This window comes from Gambusia affinis, linkage group LG09, assembly GCF_019740435.1.
Source record: "Gambusia affinis linkage group LG09, SWU_Gaff_1.0, whole genome shotgun sequence".
NCBI lineage: Eukaryota > Metazoa > Chordata > Actinopteri > Cyprinodontiformes > Poeciliidae > Gambusia > Gambusia affinis.
In genome coordinates this window covers 29,590,733-29,608,227 of record NC_057876.1, presented here as the reverse complement: position 1 = coordinate 29,608,227, position 17,495 = coordinate 29,590,733, and the positions used below count along the sequence as shown (strand labels likewise).

At 41.5% G+C, this 17,495-nt stretch overlaps 1 protein-coding gene across 1 annotated transcript in view; it reads right to left on the bottom strand.

Moving 5' to 3' along the window:
- The window catches only part of slit3 (slit homolog 3 (Drosophila)), a 178,945-nt gene that overhangs the window by 17,614 nt on the left and 143,836 nt on the right, over positions 1 to 17,495 (bottom strand). The window contains exons 18-27 of the mRNA XM_044127829.1: positions 11,649 to 11,792; positions 8,625 to 8,788; positions 5,496 to 5,628; positions 4,718 to 4,786; positions 4,546 to 4,617; positions 4,221 to 4,292; positions 1,899 to 1,970; positions 1,742 to 1,824; positions 1,583 to 1,663; positions 635 to 759 (exon numbers count right to left, since the gene is read on the bottom strand). Of these exons, the coding sequence (XP_043983764.1) occupies positions 635 to 759; positions 1,583 to 1,663; positions 1,742 to 1,824; positions 1,899 to 1,970; positions 4,221 to 4,292; positions 4,546 to 4,617; positions 4,718 to 4,786; positions 5,496 to 5,628; positions 8,625 to 8,788; positions 11,649 to 11,792 (1,015 nt within the window). The remainder of the gene's footprint in view (positions 1 to 634; positions 760 to 1,582; positions 1,664 to 1,741; positions 1,825 to 1,898; positions 1,971 to 4,220; positions 4,293 to 4,545; positions 4,618 to 4,717; positions 4,787 to 5,495; positions 5,629 to 8,624; positions 8,789 to 11,648; positions 11,793 to 17,495) is intronic.

The window sequence follows — 17,495 nt, the reverse complement described above, 5'->3', positions numbered from 1 at the left end:
ATCTAATGACATCATTCTCACAAATGAACTTAGAAAAGTTTGTAGAAACAGAACAGATATGACTAAAACCAACATTAAACACAAAACTGTAGAAAGTAATAAAACTAACGCTGCACAAATCCGTTGCTATGATAAAACATTCTCTGTTTTTTTAAACAAAAACGTATTTGGATAATCATTCTGCTATGAAAAACATAAAATCCCCAGAATTTACCAGAAATCATCGGGAAATTATCAGCAACCAGGTGAAACTTGAAGAAATTATCATTGAACATCTTAAATTATTCAGAAATAAAAATTTAATTTCCAACATTTTGAGGAAAAAGCTTAAAAAGAAACATGAGTGATCAGAAGTTAGGCTGAAAGCTTTGAGAGAAACAGACGCATGAGAAGGAAACCCAGAATGATCAGATTCTGTTGGATTAGGAATGTTTATCATCGGATCCTTGTTGATGTAAAAACTGTTTTCTGTCAATAATTTGGATTTTGTTCTGACCAAAACGTGAAACTGATTGGAATCCAATAATCTGAGTTCATTAACATTTAACATGTAACTTCAGAACGTTTTGTCCGGATGGAGAGCCAGAGCCGTCAGCTAACAGGCTAACAGGCTAACAGGCTAACAGTTTCTCACCTTGAACCCGAACGGACAGGTGCAGCGGTAGGAGCCCGCAGCGCCGGAGATGCAGGTGCCGTTGTTCCTGCAGGGAGCCGACAGGCAGGGGGCGCACTTCGACATCAGGCCGACGTCCACAGGACCTGGATGTTAGAGGAAGAGGAAGAGGAAGATCAGAGCTGCAACCGGAGGAAACGGGAAAACGCTGCGTCTGTCCGGCGAATGGAAAGAGGAACGAATCTCCTGCTCCAGCTAAACTCATCAACATCTTTAATCCTGGAAACATCTGGAATAACGCTCCACATTTTCTATCTAGAGAAAAATACATATTTTACGTCAGCAGGTGTCTGAGTTTTAACTGCAGCCAGTTTATAGAAATGATAAAATTAGATAAGAGTGAACTGGAGGCGTCCTGCTGCTCAACCACTCGGTTTCTGTCCACATCACTGCACTAGTTTTGATGCTGCAGGACAAAATTTATTTTCTGTTCTTCTTCTAGAACATTTCTGAGATTATTCTCAAAATGTACTCCCTTTATTGTTTTCTATCTACAGTGGTCCTAACGCGCTGTAGGAGTTGTCCTCCATTTTGTAACTAAACAGGAAGTCGTGCCGTCGCCATGGAGACGATAGTAGAACGTAGGCATGAGCTGAAAGAACCAAATCAGAGAAAATAAGAAAACCAAACTCATCTCTGTGGAAGGAAAACATTTGGAGTCGTTTTGGTTTTTACTGAATTCAAGGTTTGGAAAACAAAGATTGGGAAATTCGGGAACGCCGATAATGGGCGGAGCAAAGACTGGTCAGAGGTTTACCAGCCAGTTTTATGCAGAAATGTTTCTCTTCTCCTGGTCAGGTTCCACTTCCTGTTTCTGGAATGCAGACTGAAAATGGAGCTTTTATCCGAGGCGGTGAGGAGTTACTCCGATTCTTTTGAGTTTTTGCTAAACGAGTCCGAACAGCTCACCTTTACACTGGAACCTGTTGAGCGGCGTGGTGAGCAGCAGCCTGTCGGCCATGTCTGCAGGTCCGGCACAGCGAGCGATGCCTGCAACAACAGCGCCACACCTGGTCACATTCGGGCACTACACCACAGCTGCAGGTGTGCTGCCAGCTGATTGGTTACCGGGTTCCTTGAAGCCGGCCTTGACCCACTGAGACAGCCAGCGCAGGTCGCAGTTACAGTAGAGCGGGTTGGCGCCGAGTGCCCTGCGCAGCAAACACACCGTGAGGACCAGGTTACACACACACACACACACACACAGAGTCAGAGCGACACCTACAGGTGGGACAGGGAGCTGAGGTGGCCGAACGCGCCTTCAGGGATGGTTGAAAGGTCGTTTCCATGGAGAGTCCTGAAGACCAGAGGCAGGAATGGAAACATGATCAGTCAGAGCTGCTGGTCATGTTCTAATAAAATAATTAATAGGAACAAAGGAACACTTTCTATTCCTGTGACTCACATTTCCATGATTTGTTTAGACAATTTTTGACTTTTCAAACACTTTGTGATTTTCTTGGTAGAAATGTGCAGCTCCATGTACAACAGGCCCAACACGCTGTCGTCCATATTTTATTCTCTTCATATTTTAATTTACTATTCTATTTTCTATAAGTTTCATAATGGGAAAAAAACTAAATTTCTGTTTAATGTGTTGGTATTTAATACAAAATAATGATAAAATATTATGAAGAATTTATGCCTTGATCATGGAACAGCAGACGGCCATCTTGATAGAAGAGAAAATGGCCACCAATTAAAACTTGCATCTCTACAACAAACAGTTTCATTAGTGAGGAAGTGTGTGTGTGTGTGTGTGTGTGTGTGTGTGTGTGTGTGTGTGCGTGTGCTTTATGAAAGTTTTGTCTCTGTGTCCATCTGAGTGTTTCCTGTTGTAAACTGGTTCACGTTCCATCAGAGCGCAGGGACAGCTATCAAACCGGCACCAGCAGAGCGCTGTGTGTGTGTGTGTGTGTGTGTGTGTCTGCATGAAAGTCAGCCTGCTCCAGTCTGCTGTGTGTGTGTGTCTAATGTCTTTAAGTGTTCCTGTGTGTTTGTGTAAGGTGATCTAACAGCCCTGCACTAGCGTCGCCCACAGGGGGTTCTGGGTAATGAGGAAGTGACAGTGATGACTGCCTGGCAACCAGTTGCTATGCGGGGGCAGAGAGGGATCAGTCCCCACGGCAACATGAGCTAAAATGAAAGGAAGGAAGCATGAAAGAATAAAAAGCAGTAAACTTCTCCAAGGTGAAATGCTTCATGAGATGCAGCCGATAGGCGGAAGAAACATGGCCGCTTTCAGGGGGCGGAGCCACAAACATGGCCGCTTTCAGGGGCGGAGCCACAAACATGGCCGCTTTCAGGGGGCGGAGCCACAAACATGACCGCTTTCAGGGGCGGAGCCACAAACATGACCGCTTTCAGGGGCGGAGCCACAAACACGGCCATGTTTGTTATGTGCATCAGTCTGTAGTGCATTCGGTCAGTCCTCCGCTGGAGTTCAAAATGATTTTCTGTTGACATTGTCAACCTGCCACGGTGGCGGTTGAGTTGCTCCAATTTACAAGCAACTTCCTACTTTTACCCACATTTGGCCAGTAGTGGGTGCTAATCTCCATCCACCCCTGGTTTAGCAGTAGCGTAGCTAAAATTCTTGTTTAGCAAATTAGTGGTTAGTAAGTCTAACGTTTTGGTTAGCTGCGGCTAATAACTATTACTGACTATCAATATTTAAATTCCAGTCTGACACCAAGCAGAAAACTCAGCATCAGCTGAAGAACAAATGATGCAAACACGACACTTTTATGCAGAGATAATGTGATAAAGTCAGGATTTAACTGGATTCAACTCGTATTACAGATACATGCATATTTATGACTGGATCAAATTTACTTAAAAATGACGTCAATGGAAGATATAAAAACCTAATAATTCGGTAAGTTGAGTGAGAAAGCGCAGTGGTTTGTGTCTGTAGCGGAGGTGAGGGGGGTCAGCGAGTTTCTGAGACGGAGGGCGGACAACCAGATGGATGATGGAGCTGACCGCCGATCCATCACGTCTGACCCGGGTGGAGGAGGGATGGACGGACCTCCATCTTAACATTCCTGCTGTTTTTCTGCCGATTTGACGTTTTGTAAATAATCTGTCATTTACAAAGTTTAATAAACACGATCATTTTGGAGATTTCTTAAATATGGGTAAAACTAAAACAAAAGATTTTGGGGTTATTTAGTTTGTCATAAATGTCACACAATGAACATATTATTGATACATTTATAAATGTCACAGCTTCAAACTACATATGGAGTTAGCTCAGAGCCAGATTATTATTTAGCATCCTAAAGCTAAACATTAGCATAAAGCTACATTTTTGGAATTTTGTGAAAATCAGCTGAACTTCATTTGGATCGTGAGTTCAAACGTCCGTTTACAAATTCTGCTCAGTTTATAGTGTTTTATGTTAAAATGATTTATTTCTAGATTGTTTCAACACTGAGTGAACCTTCAGACCTGAAGCTGCTATTACACCTGAATTTTCCTTCTGCAGGACAATCCAGGTTGTTTCTACTCTAATCTATTCCCATTCTCTGCAGTTGTGACTCACAGCAGGCGCAGCGAGCGCAGTCCGTCGAAGGCGTGCAGCGGGATGCAGCGGATCTGGTTGTAGCTCAGGATGCTGAAGGAAACACAAACAAAACTCACTCATTTCTCAGCAATAAGAACATCTGAAGGCCGACTGGATTTTTTTTAGGGGAATCAAAGAAAAGGGGCTGAAAATGAATAATTGTAAAACCAAGTTCAATGTTGGTCTGTTGCATAAAATCTGTGGTTATAATGGGACAAGAGATGTGAATGTTCCTGGATTTAAAAAGTGCAGGACAATGTTTCTGTTTAATACAGGTTGGTCTGAGTTCAGCCTGGTAACTCACAGCGTGGCCAGCTGGGTCATGTTGCTGAAGGTGAAGGGAGCCACTGTGTTGATGCTGTTGTTGCTCAAATCCCTGTCAACAAACACAGTAGAGTCAGTAACTAGCCAGCAGGGGGGGCCAGTGAGCCTGGCAGCATGCTGGGGTGGGATGGAGGGCAGGAGGGGTTACATACACCAGGGAGAGCTGCTTCAGGGAGGCCAGCTCCTTCGGAACCGACGACAGCTGGTTCCCCTCCAGGTACCTGACAGGAAACAAGCTGGGATCATTTCTGCCCTACATGGACCGACTTCACAACCTGCTGGCTTCAGAACCTCCATAACCACTTAATAACACTTAATAACACTTAATAACACTTAATAACACTTAATAACGGTTAATATCAGTTAATAACGGTTTATATCGGTTAATAACGGTTTATATCGGTTAATAACAGTTTATATCAGTTAATAACGGTTTATATCGGTTAATAACTGTTCATAAGGGTTGATAAGTTTTAATGTTTATGACAGTTAATAACTGTTAACGGTTCATAACTGTCATTAATAACTGTACTAGAGGTTAATAACTAAAAATAATCAAGTCTGAAGTCAAATTTTTTCAAGTTCGAGTCTGAAAGTCGAGCCTTTGATAGTTTTCTAAATTTAATCGTCAGAAATCAAATGTTATTCTTCTGGAGTTACTCTTGGTGAAACCATCAGACCTGGTTTCCTAAATCATGCTGATCCTCCTCAGGTCAGAAGTAGGTCATGTGGACAGAATGATGGAGTGTCTTCTCCAGGCTGATCAATACCTAATCACTGCTATTGACCCAGCAGCCCCGGCCCATTTCACAGCTGCTCTGCTGCTGCATGGTTCTGGTTCTGCCTCAGAGCAATAACTCATGATTACTGCTGCAGGTTTCCAGACCCGACTCTGGTTTACTGACAACACGTCTCCTCCAGCCCACTCACAGCTCCGTGGTGTCCTTGGGGATGCCCTTGGGCAGCGCGTGCAGGCCGCGGTTGCTGCAGCGCACCACTCCGTCTGAGCATGTGCAGACGTCAGGGCAACCAGACGCAGGAAGGCAGCCATTTTCCTCGGCACCTGGACAGAGAGAGGAAACTGGTGAGAGGAAAACAGATCCACTGGTCCACAGCTCCGAGTCTAAACCTGAAACTGGAAAAATGTTATTAATGACATCATGAAGAAACAACATTTATCTGGCTCAAATCTGCAGCCAGCTGCAGGAAAAAGTGCAACCTGTGGTGACAAGATGTTCCTCTGAAGGAAAGTTCACATTTTAAATAAATGAATGTTTTTAAACAAAATTTAAAAGAAAAACTTTTTAATCCAAATCGTAAATTCAGAAGGAAAAACACAGCAGAGCTATATAAATATTTCTGTCACTGCTGGATGAGGTCCTATTTAACTGTGACCTGATTGGTTCTGTTACAGTAAAACGGGTCGACACAGCAGAACCTTCCTAAACAAACAGCTGCACCTTCACATAAAGATTCACAATTTGACATTTTTAAAAAAAAAAAGGTTTGTTCTTTTGAGTAAAAGGATGAGGTAGCTTTTGGGTTATTTCTCAAAACTGCAACGGAAACTTTTTCACATGATGAACAACAGGATGTTGCTACTGGAGGAAACCACAAAGATGACAACGACAGGAAGTGGCAGGAGGACGACGGAGCTGCAGGTTTTCTAATGACTCGTGAACAAACTTATTCACATGTGATTTTAATTGTTTCTTACTTAATGGAAGCACTGCAGTTACATTAGCAGAATATTGACAAAGTTTTGTAAACATCATGGAATGCAGCTTTTGCCTCTTACTTAAGTACAACGTGTTTACTGTGGGTCTAAATCTGAAGAAATGGGGCATATCCTGTAAAACGTCAGTTTTTTTCATGTCCATAGAGCACGTTTTCAGTTTCTGATGGTGTGTGTGCGTGTGTGTGTGTGTGTGTGTGTGTGTGTGTGTGTGTGTTGGTGTAAAACTCTCTGTGTCCTGCTGCATCAGGACCAGGTGCTTTTATTGTCTGTACGTATTGATCTACAGATGAAGGTTAAATGTTCTATAACTCATTTAAGTTATACATTAATGTCACTAATTAACATTTGAAGCAGTAATTAATGTCTCTATCTGTGAAGCTAACTGAAGCTAACTGAAGCTAACTGAAGCTAACTGAAGCTAACTGAAGCTAACTGTAGTGCGACAGGTTCTCTGCTCCTTAAACTGGCTCTCTGTCTGCATGTTTGCTTTTTAAGACGCCGTGGTCGTAACGATCACTCATTCACACGAACACTCAGCCTCTGATAAAACGCTCAGAGATGAAAGCTGCTGTTGCTCTTGGCTGCAGCCTCTTCCAGCTCCGGCGTTCTGGTGGCGAACAAGAGCCGCTCAACCGCCGTCCCAAACGTAAAGCAGCCCAGTGGAAACCACAATGAAGGATAATGAGAGCTGGAAGCCGGTCCAATCACAACACGACCGGAACTGCAGTTCATGCGTGACCTAAAAACGGAAAGCTTGCAGTCTGTTTGAAACTCCAACATGTGAATGAGACACAGGACAAACATCGCTCTTCATCAGGCCTGCAGCTTCCAGCAATCCATCATTAATCATCAATTATTCTGGTGACTAATCGACTGTTCATCAGAATAGTGAGATATTCTGGCAATAAATTGATTAATCGTCAGAATAAATCATTGTTCTGTCAATTATTGTGATTTGGAATAATCAATGATTATTCATCAGAATAATTGAATAATTTAATTGAATAAAAATTTATTTGATTTGATTTCCTAGAATTCAAAACTAGGATTCCTCTAGTGGGTCTCTGGTCATTTGGATGCATCTTTTACAGATAAAGTCATATTTTGTCTTAATATTTCTATATTTTCTTCAGTTTGGATTTTACCGCTCTGGTCTTTTTGGGTTCCCGTTAATTAATTGATGACTAAATCAGTTGATGATGGTTTCAGCCCTGCTGCTCATGTCGTCATCCTGCGTTCGCCGTGGTTTTATAGTCAAGCTGATCTCTAATTGTGGGATAAATGAGCGCTGCTGGCCGACGAGGGCGCCGTCTGTGAACGTGAGTCTGATCTGCAGCGTGGCGCTCCGGAGACCAGGGCAGCTGCTGCCTGCGGCTGACTCACGCTACACCAACTGAACTAACATCTCAATGTGGGCTAAATATCTTCTCACAAATTCAATTAACTTTGCTTTTCCCCCAGCTGCATCTGGACACCTTAACGGCCGTTTCAGCTCACTAAAAATAGACCGGTGTGTGTGTGTGTGTGTGTGTGTGTGTAGCACACCGTGGTGGACAGTGTGTTTGTCTTCAGACCTCTGACTGTTGGTTCAGAGCCAGAGAACAATCGATTTCATGTTGCTGCTGATCCAGACCTGTGATTTCTACGACCTGAGCCATGAAGCAAAGGTCACACAAAACGCCTCATTTTCACTTTGCATTAAGGATTTACAGCACTCCTTCGTGGCATTACGTTTATTTTAGTGGGATGAGAAGGACTTAAGGTTGAACATTAGGCTGGGCTGATTTAAGGATTCAAGGTGGGACGGATTTATGAGAAGGTCTGAGACAAACTGGTTTCTACAGAAACCGACCCAAAAAGTCTCCTAGACCATTTCCTGGAAAACGGAAACAGGAAGTTAGAAAAGTTTCACCTGAAGAATTTAAACTAAAATCAGTTACAACATTTAGTTTCCCTTTGAGGCCAATTTAATATTTCTGATTTGAAATTCAACAAACAACAAAAGCTGACAAGCAGAGAGACGGTCGGACGTTCGGTCGGACGCTCGGTCGGTCGGACGCTCGGTCGGACGTTTGGTCGGACGTTTGGTCGGATCAGGGTCTGAAGGTAAATCAGATTTAGATTTTCTGTCTCTGGAGATTCTTGGAAACTTTAATTTTTCTTTTCATGTTTGATCTTCGTTTGATCTTCACACCATTTCATGAGAAAAGTTCAGGTTTCCTCCCTGAAGCGTCACATGATAGCGGACAGCATTAGCATACCAAGTATCATTAGCATTAGCATAATTAGGATCCTTAGCATTAGCATGCCTGGTGTCTGACCATCGCAGGTGAAGTCGGGCGTGGCTACGTCCTGGATGGGGATCTCCTTCAGGAAGCCGGGCCTCTGGCAGCGCGGGTTCCCGCTCACCACCCGGGTCTTCTTCAGCCACTGGCCCAGCCAGGCCAGGTGACAGTCGCACACGTACGGGTTGGACAGCAGGTTACTGTGGACAGGAAAGGGTCAGAGGTCAGGAAAAAAACTCAACTTGATTCCATCTGCAGCCCCAGTCAGAAGTAACATCCCATAATAGAGAGATTAGAGCGTGCAGGGCGTGCTGTGGTGGCGTAGGGGACAGCGCGACCCACGATTGGAGGCCTTGAGTCCTCGACTCGGCCATCGCGGGTCCGATTCCCGGACCCGTCGACGTTTGCCACATGTCTTCCCCCCTCTTCTTCCCCCTTTCCTGTCTGCCTGCTGTCATATAAGGGACACTAAAACCCACAAAGACCCCCTGGTGGGGGAAAAAAAGAAAAATTTGGATCTGCAAAAAGAAGAGAGGGAAGGTCGTGTTTTATTTTCATCCATCCAGAGAAGAATGGAAGTGAAAGTTTGTCCTCCCCTCATCGCCGATTTCTCTTTGTTTCTGTTTCTAACCAGAAAATGTTCAGATCCATTCAACCTGAGAGGGCGACAGCAGCCAATCAGCAGCAGCGGCTGGAGCACGCTCAGTTTGATGCTGCAGCTGCATTCATTACTGGTTTCAGTTCTGAAAAACCTGAACAGAACCAGAAGGTTCTGACTTATTTACATTCAGACTAAAAGCAAAGGAATGGGAATCTAACATAAAAATGCAGAATAGCATCAAATTTGTGGACTTAATTGAACACATTCACGTTTTTCCAACATTTTCTGTGTTGATGGCGGCTGGTCAATAGGGGGCGCTGCGCTCCTTATCAACCCAGGTGGGGACAAAAAAAACCCTCAAAAATCTTTCTGTATTTATGTTTAAAAACTGTTTTATCTATGCTAGTTTTCCTCAACAGTGTGTGCTGAAATATAATCTGAATTATTTACACATTTCCACCAACTGATTCTCATTAACTGTGAATTTCCTGTCAGATTTCCTCTGATAGTGACAGAATGGAAGCCAACCAGCCAATCATGTCTGGTTGCTAGGGAAACAATAACAATAAACAACAACATTTGGCCAATCAGCACCGCTGGAATTATTGTCTGGAATATTAAAATGAGGGAAGTTTTGGGTTGTCATGGTGATAACGTTTTCCAGATGGCCACTTTGCTACAGCTTCTGTTTCATTAGCATTAGCTTCCATATTGCTTTGTTCAGCTGCAGCTATTTTAATCAGGTAAGAACTTTCGTGGGTTTGTATGATGCTTCTATTGCTGTGGTTAGCAAGAAGCTAATACTGTTGTGGTTCGCATGAAGCTAGTCCTGCTGTAGTTAGCAGAAAGCTAATATTGCTGTGGTTAGCATGAAGCTAGTCCTGCTGTAGTTAGCAGAAAGCTAATACTGCTGTGGTTAGCAGAAAGCTAGTCCTGCTGTGGTTAGCAGAAAGCTAGTTCTGCTGTGGTTAACAGAAAGCTAGTTCTGCTGTGGTTAGCAGAAAGCTAGTTCTGCTGTGGTTAGCAGAAAGCTAGTTCTGCTGTGGGTAGCAGAAAGCTAGTCCTGGTGAGGTTAGTATGAAGCTAATACTGCTGTGGCTAGCATGAAGCTAGTCCTGCTGTAGTTAGCAGAAAGCTAATATTGCTGTGGTTAGCATGAAGCTAGTCCTGCTGTAGTTAGCAGAAAGCTAATACTGCTGTGGTTAGCAGAAAGCTAGTCCTGCTGTGGTTAGCAGAAAGCTAGTTCTGCTGTGGTTAGCAGAAAGCTAGTTCTGCTGTGGTTAGCAGAAAGCTAGTCCTGCTGTGGTTAGCAGAAAGCTAGTTCTGCTGTGGTTAGCAGAAAGCTAGTTCTGCTGTGGGTAGCAGAAAGCTAGTCCTGGTGAGGTTAGTATGAAGCTAATACTGCTGTGGCTAGCATGAAGCTAGTCCTGCTGTGGTTAGCATGAAGCTAGTCCTGCTGTGGTTAGCAGAAAGCTAGTCCTGCTGTGGTTAGCAGAAAGCTAGTCCTGCTGTGGTTAGCAGAAAGCTAGTCCTGCTGTGGTTAGCAGAAAGCTAGTTCTGCTGTGGGTAGCAGAAAGCTAGTCCTGCTGTGGTTAGCAGAAAGCTAGTCCTGCTGTGGTTAGCAGAAAGCTAGTCCTGCTGTGGTCATTTCAGTCTGATTCACTGTTAGTATCTGTTGACGCTGATATAACAATAAAATATTTTGCAGTAAAGCCCCTAAATTCCTCGCTGCTCTTCGCTCTGCGTCGCCGGAACCAGAAGTCAGATCAGGGGCACAACAACATCATGGGGCAGATTAATCATATTCATAATTCAGAAACTATCTGTGTATGAAGTCAGAGGGATGAAGCAAGCTTTGGACCAAAATTGTTTAAGTGGACCAGCACTCGGGTCAGAACCAAGTGCTGGTCACATTGGACCCGGAGTCCGGCCCAAACCAACAAATGTTTCCTCATTCGGCTCCAAAAACAGACAAAAACCGGATTGAAACGACTCTAAACCTTTAAGAAGAGACAATAAACTGGATGTGAAGTTTCTACCAGCCGGCCTCCATCTGGTTAAGATGAAGTTTGCATCTTCATCTTAACTGAAACCAAACCAGCCTGATCATCTGAAACCTTCCTCCTCCTCCTCTTCCTCACATCCAAACCAATCAAATCACATCAACTAGTTAAAAATCTATCAGATGATTGCAGCAGCAGCTGAGCTCAGCTTCAAGCAGGACAAAACCACACTGCAGCTCCAGTGTGTGTGTGTGTGTGTGTGTGTGTGTGTGTGTGTGTGTGTGTGTGTGTGTGTGTGTGTGTGTGTGTGTAGATACTTTGATAACAAATGTCCTGGGATTCCAGCTAATAGACTTTATGAAGAGGATTTCCAGAGAAACGTGCAGCAATATCAAGCTGTGTGTGAGAGATGCAGAGCAGCAGGTGAGGATGAGGAGGGTGAGGAAGGTGACTCACATGGTGGAGAGTGAGTGCAGGGTGGCGAAGGCCCCCGGGGCGATGCTGGAGATCCGGTTGTCATAGAGAGAGAGGAGGCGCACCGAGCTCAGGCCACTGAAGGTCCCGTTATCAATGCAGCTGATCTGGTTGCTGCGCAGCATGCTGCACACACACACACACACACACACACACACACACACAGTCTGTAAAACCACCATCAGATTTTTGTACAGGTCATTTCTGACATAAATAATTATATTTTTATAGTTTATTAGAATAAAGGTTTTAAAATAATCCCTGATCAGTTTAATCTGTGATCAACGTGTGAATCTCCCAGCATTCCTTGCTCTCAGATTTCCTCGTCTCTCATTGGCTGACATTTCAAATCTTCCCTAACAGAAAAATCTCATGAATTTCAGATGTGAAACGCCTGAAAGATAACGTTCACAAAGTGTCACATGTAAACATGTGAAGCGAAGCTAAACGATGCTAACTGCTTGTGTGGGTAAAAAATTATTTCTCATCAGTTTGAAAGGCTAATAAATAGATTCATAAAGATAAACAAAGAATATCAATTATTTGAACATGTTTCGGTTAGGTATATAAATGCATGACATAGTTGCAGTTTTCTGTATAAATTACTGTTTTTATTTATTTCAGTTAATAAACATGTTTTCTCTACTGCAGTTTTTGTTTGTTTTATTTAATTATAGTAACGTTGTGTTGGTGATTTTGTGATGAAGAATCAATCGAGTGGTTCTGAGACGACCGGCGGTGATTATTTCACTGAAATGACAAATTCAGGAGATTTGATCGGAGATGATGATGTCATCCTGGACAGGAAGCACGCAGTCGGCCATGACAGCCCGGAACATGACATCATCAGGGAGCATAAGTGAGTTAGTTAGCATTAGCAATCTCTGGACAGGCTAACCAGGTTAGCGGGGCTATTACTGGAGCAGGAGCCTTTTAACATAATACAGAGACCAACATGATGGCATTAGGGACTCATTAGTCTGTGTACATGTACATGATAGCATTACAGAGTCTCTCACACACACACTCACACACACACGCTCTTAATTGGACGGTGTGTGGGGGTCAGGCGTGTCCCTCTGGTTTCTGTTCTTCCTGTGAGGACAGGAGCTGCTGCAGGAACCAACGCCGTTCAAAATGGTGTCAAAATAAACAAAAATGGCTGAAAGGAAACATCAAATCAAATTAAATGTTTTTCAAACAGGGGGGCAGCGATTTATCGGTCCCGATCGGCCGATTTTTACATGTGAAGCCGATCTTATCCACTGATCTTATGTAGCTTGCCAAACGTCTAAGAATCAACCACTGGGCTCTTCTGTTCTCCGGTGAGAAAGACTTGACTGGCAGACCGGCCCACCAAGTTCTGTCTGCATGTTTATAAGTAACTATAGCAACACTAGTGTTGCAAACGCAACAACTTTCTTGCTATATTGAGCAACATTTCAGACGAAAAAACTGGTATCGGCCAAAATGAGAATCAGGTAAAGCTTTTTAAAAGATCCGTAATCAGCGATCGGCCAGAAAACTGCAATTGCTGCACCTCTAATTAAAAATGATGATGTTTCTACTAAGAAAATGTTTCATAAAATATAACATTTGAAGATAAAAATGATTTCAGTAGTTTTTTTAAATAAGTGCTGTGCATTAATATCCAGGCGTCACACCCAGATCTATGGAAGTAAATATGTGCCATCAGAATTTGAATAAAAAATACCTCTGAAATTTGAATGTTGTATATTAGTGCTTACTTTTTCAGTATTAAAATAAATTCAGAATATATTTTTAACCTAAAAAAAAATTCAATGTCATTATTTTTGCAGTAAAAAAAAATTCGGTGTAATTTTTTTTACATGGTTGCAATTTTCAGTTATTAAAAAAATTCACATTCCTATTTCAAAGTGATCAAATTTTCAATATACATATTTTTCACAGTTTAAATTTTCAGTGTTAAAAAATTCAGCATATAAAAAATTCAACTTTTCAAAATTCAAATGCAATATTTTCGTTGTCCTCCAATTCAACTTGCTCAAATTCGCCGTCTCAAATTCAGCGTCTAAAAATTCGCTGTAAAAATGGCCAAGGTTACTTCAGGTCACAGACATTAGCAATGGATGTCCGATTCCAACATCCACCTAATCACGTGACACAACCGTCATATTGAAGAAATACCAGCATCACCCAGGCTGGCGACTATGGAGGCGAACGCAAACCCAACGGTGAGTTTAATGCTTTCATATTTCTATAGTATATTTTATTTTGTGCATGAAGTTTGATACATTATCTTAAAGCCTGATTTAAAACACGGGTTGGGCCGTTGTTAATCTTACACCGTGTAGTGCCGGCATATTACATCTCGCTACCTCCTAGCACCCCCAGCCCCTCCCCGCTGTCCACGTCCAATTTCCCCAGTTTTATTTCAAAAAGAAATACCACTTGGGTCAAGTCTAGAATCTTTAAAGAGAACTGATGGGTGGCGACATTCTGGGTTGTTTGTATGTTGTCTTAGGTGAGACTGAGACAGGCAGTCTTAGTAAAGTCGTAATTTTTCAGGAGATGCTACCGCTAATATGGCTGCCTTGTGTGCTTCAAAGAGGGGCTGTGAACACTTTCCGACATTAATTATAACCACAACCCCATACTTATCAGCTACCGTATTGTTCAGGTGACTTCATTACAACATCATCCAAAATACTGCTTCTCTTATCTGACAATTGTTGATATACAATATTAATTTACATTCTTTTTACTTTGCCTAAAACCTCGTTCTGTTACCTAGCAACACTATAAACAACCGTCAGTTGATTTTAACTAATTTTCAAGAAAATATATGCTTGTAAGTACATCTGTTAACTTATTTTAGATTAAATATCATAATTTAATTTAGATTACTGTGACTTCTCAATGCTGACCTACTGATGTCAAAATACTTTTTTATTTTACTGACAATTTTTTAAATGTTTTTTTTCTTTTTTCTCTTTTCAAGGAACTTTTGCTGAATCATATTTTTGATAGACTCCGTGATTGTTTGGAGCAGGAAGAAGCAGTTTTATATCTGGGAAGAGTGTGCACAATCAAAGGTTTGTACAAATGACAAGTTTCAATATGTGATGCTTTTGAATGTCTATAGTAACATTAGCTTTGTGTGGTCTTCAATATGATGAGATTTGAAGGGCAGTTTTTAATCGTTTATTACTCCATAATTGAAGGACTGAGCGACTGTGGAGAGATCTGTGGACGGCTGTAACATGCATCTATTATGACGTGCTACACTACCTTAAAGAAGAGGGATACCTGGACATTTCAAATGAAGCACTCCTCTTCTGTTGCCATTATGTCTTCCTGCCATGTCTGCAGGATGATCTGGATACTTTCTGCAGTGGCTGGGACAATCACCCACTTCCAACTGAAGCAACATGACTCCTAACCTGCTCTGGGTTCTTGGTCGTACACATCATCCAATTCCTGAACCCCACGGTGCCTTGACAGAGGTTGTAAAGATTATAACGGAGGCTCAGATGTATTTGCTGAACATTTTATGTTCAGATTTTTATTTAATAACAATAGCTGAATAACGGCAAACGGCTGTTTGTAACCAAGCAACCAAAATCACCAGAAGGCAATCATGTTTTAACAAGATAACTATCACATTTTAATAAGATACATGTGACGTTATAACGTGATAGCGCTCAATTTTTTTTCCTGTGACAGCAATACGCTTCCGTGCCAGTTTAAAAATTCACCATTTATGAAATGTAAAGCAAAATGCTGATCATGTTACCACAGAGGTGAATTTTAGTGCTTTTATGGTAGACATGTCAGAGAACAAAAATGTTCTAAATTTGTAATTTGTTTGTTTTTTTTCTTTACTCAAAAGGAACCCATTAGGTACATTTGTACATTGTTGCATTGCTTTACATTACTTGAATTATAAGAATCAGAAAAAGTTTTGTCTTATGTTGTTTATTTTCTAATACCTAAAGCATATATGAACTCATCTAAGTACATTCAATAACATTTTGCATAAAAAAACAATTTCAGTTTCATATTTAAAACTGCCTGTACAAACAGTACTGACTCAGAGAAATGAAATATCTACTCTGAACATTGTGTTATTCTAGTTCCTCTAGTTTTGAATTTGACAAAACTAGAGAAATTAGAGTAACAGCAATGTTGTCGCTCTAATGAGTAATACATATGATCACATTTAAACATATGTAACGAACTTGTGATCTGACAAAATCAGAAAATTGAATTGATTCTACATTTCAACAAAACTGTTTTGTTTTAACAAACTGATTCACAAACAAAGAACTGCTACAGCTTAAATGTAGATTGTTTTTTACTTATTTATTTTTTCTAACAGGTCAATCACTCAAAGCAAGCCGAAGCCAGACTGCGTAGAGGAAATGCATGCTACAAAATCCTCACTGAAAGAGTTGTAATTCCAGTAGTGACAAGGAATTCTTAGTGTTTTGTAGCATGTGGTGTAGTTTCCACGAACAATCTCCACAGACAGACTTGCTGGCAGATTTTCCCATCCAGTCCAGAATTTCATCATGTCTCCTCTTCCTCCACTCCGTGGTCTTTCAGTTAGTAAATTAAGTAAGTGGCTTGCAGATTCAACAATAGCATCCTGACTACCCTGTAGTCACAAAATATATAAAAGACAAAGTAGCAGTTGAAAAAGGATTAGTTAAAAAGAAATTTACACTTCATGAGAATGATCACTTTTACTCAGGAAAGCTCTGTGCTGTAGGGTTCCCACATTTCAGAAATTAAAATAAGGATCTAGTAGATGGAAAGTGTCATTCTATTTCACTAGAGAAACTAAAACTGCAGTACCATAAGTTTTAAAGAATAAAGAGACAGTATAATTTCTTCAGTTTCCTTCTTAATTTTTTTTTTAATTGCTAGCATTCATCCTCACTGACACTGTTCAGCCTGGCATGTGTGTCTTCCCTCTCCTGTATCTTTGCTAGGACATGGTAGAGTATCGGTTGAGGACGTTTTATAAAGACGCAGGTTGAGAGCGGCTCACCACGACTGCTAACCCTCTTTTGCATCCTGGTGTTTCTAGGCAACCGTGACATCATCAATGGTCCAAAGCGTTCTGGGGTCCTTACTAGCTCCCGCCACATTAGCTGAGCTTAACATGTCTTGTGTTTTATTTTTGTAATTATTGTTACACTAAATGTTTATATGCGTGTGATAGGCGTTACTGTCGGACATACAGAAATACCGAACAAATCGCGTCTCGTTACGGGGCGATTCCGTATTTTCCGAAAGGGATGGCAATCCTACTGTGCTCTTCTCTCATTAAAATTATAGAAACTATATAAAACACAAATAAATCTACAATTTGTAAGATTAACAACGGCCCAACCCGTGTTTTAAATCAGGCTTTAAGATAATGTATCAAACTTCATGCACAAAATAAAATATACTATAGAAATATGAAAGCATTAAACTCACCGTTGGGTTTTGCGTTACCTCCATGGTCGCCAGCCTGGGTGATGCTGGTATTTCTTCAATATGACGGTTGTGTCACGTGATTAGGTGGATGTTGGAATCGGACATCCATTGCTAATGTCTGTGACCTGAAGTAACCTTGGCCATTTTACAGCTTAATTTTTAGACGCTGAATTTGAGACAGCAGCCAATTTTTAGACGCTGAATTTGAGACGCGCTAATTTGAGCAAGTTGAATTGGAGGACAACGAAAATATTGCATTTGAATTTTGAAAAGTTGAATTTTTTATATGCTGAATTTTTTAACACTGAAAATTTAAACTGTGAAAAATATGTATATTGAAAATTTGATCACTTTGAA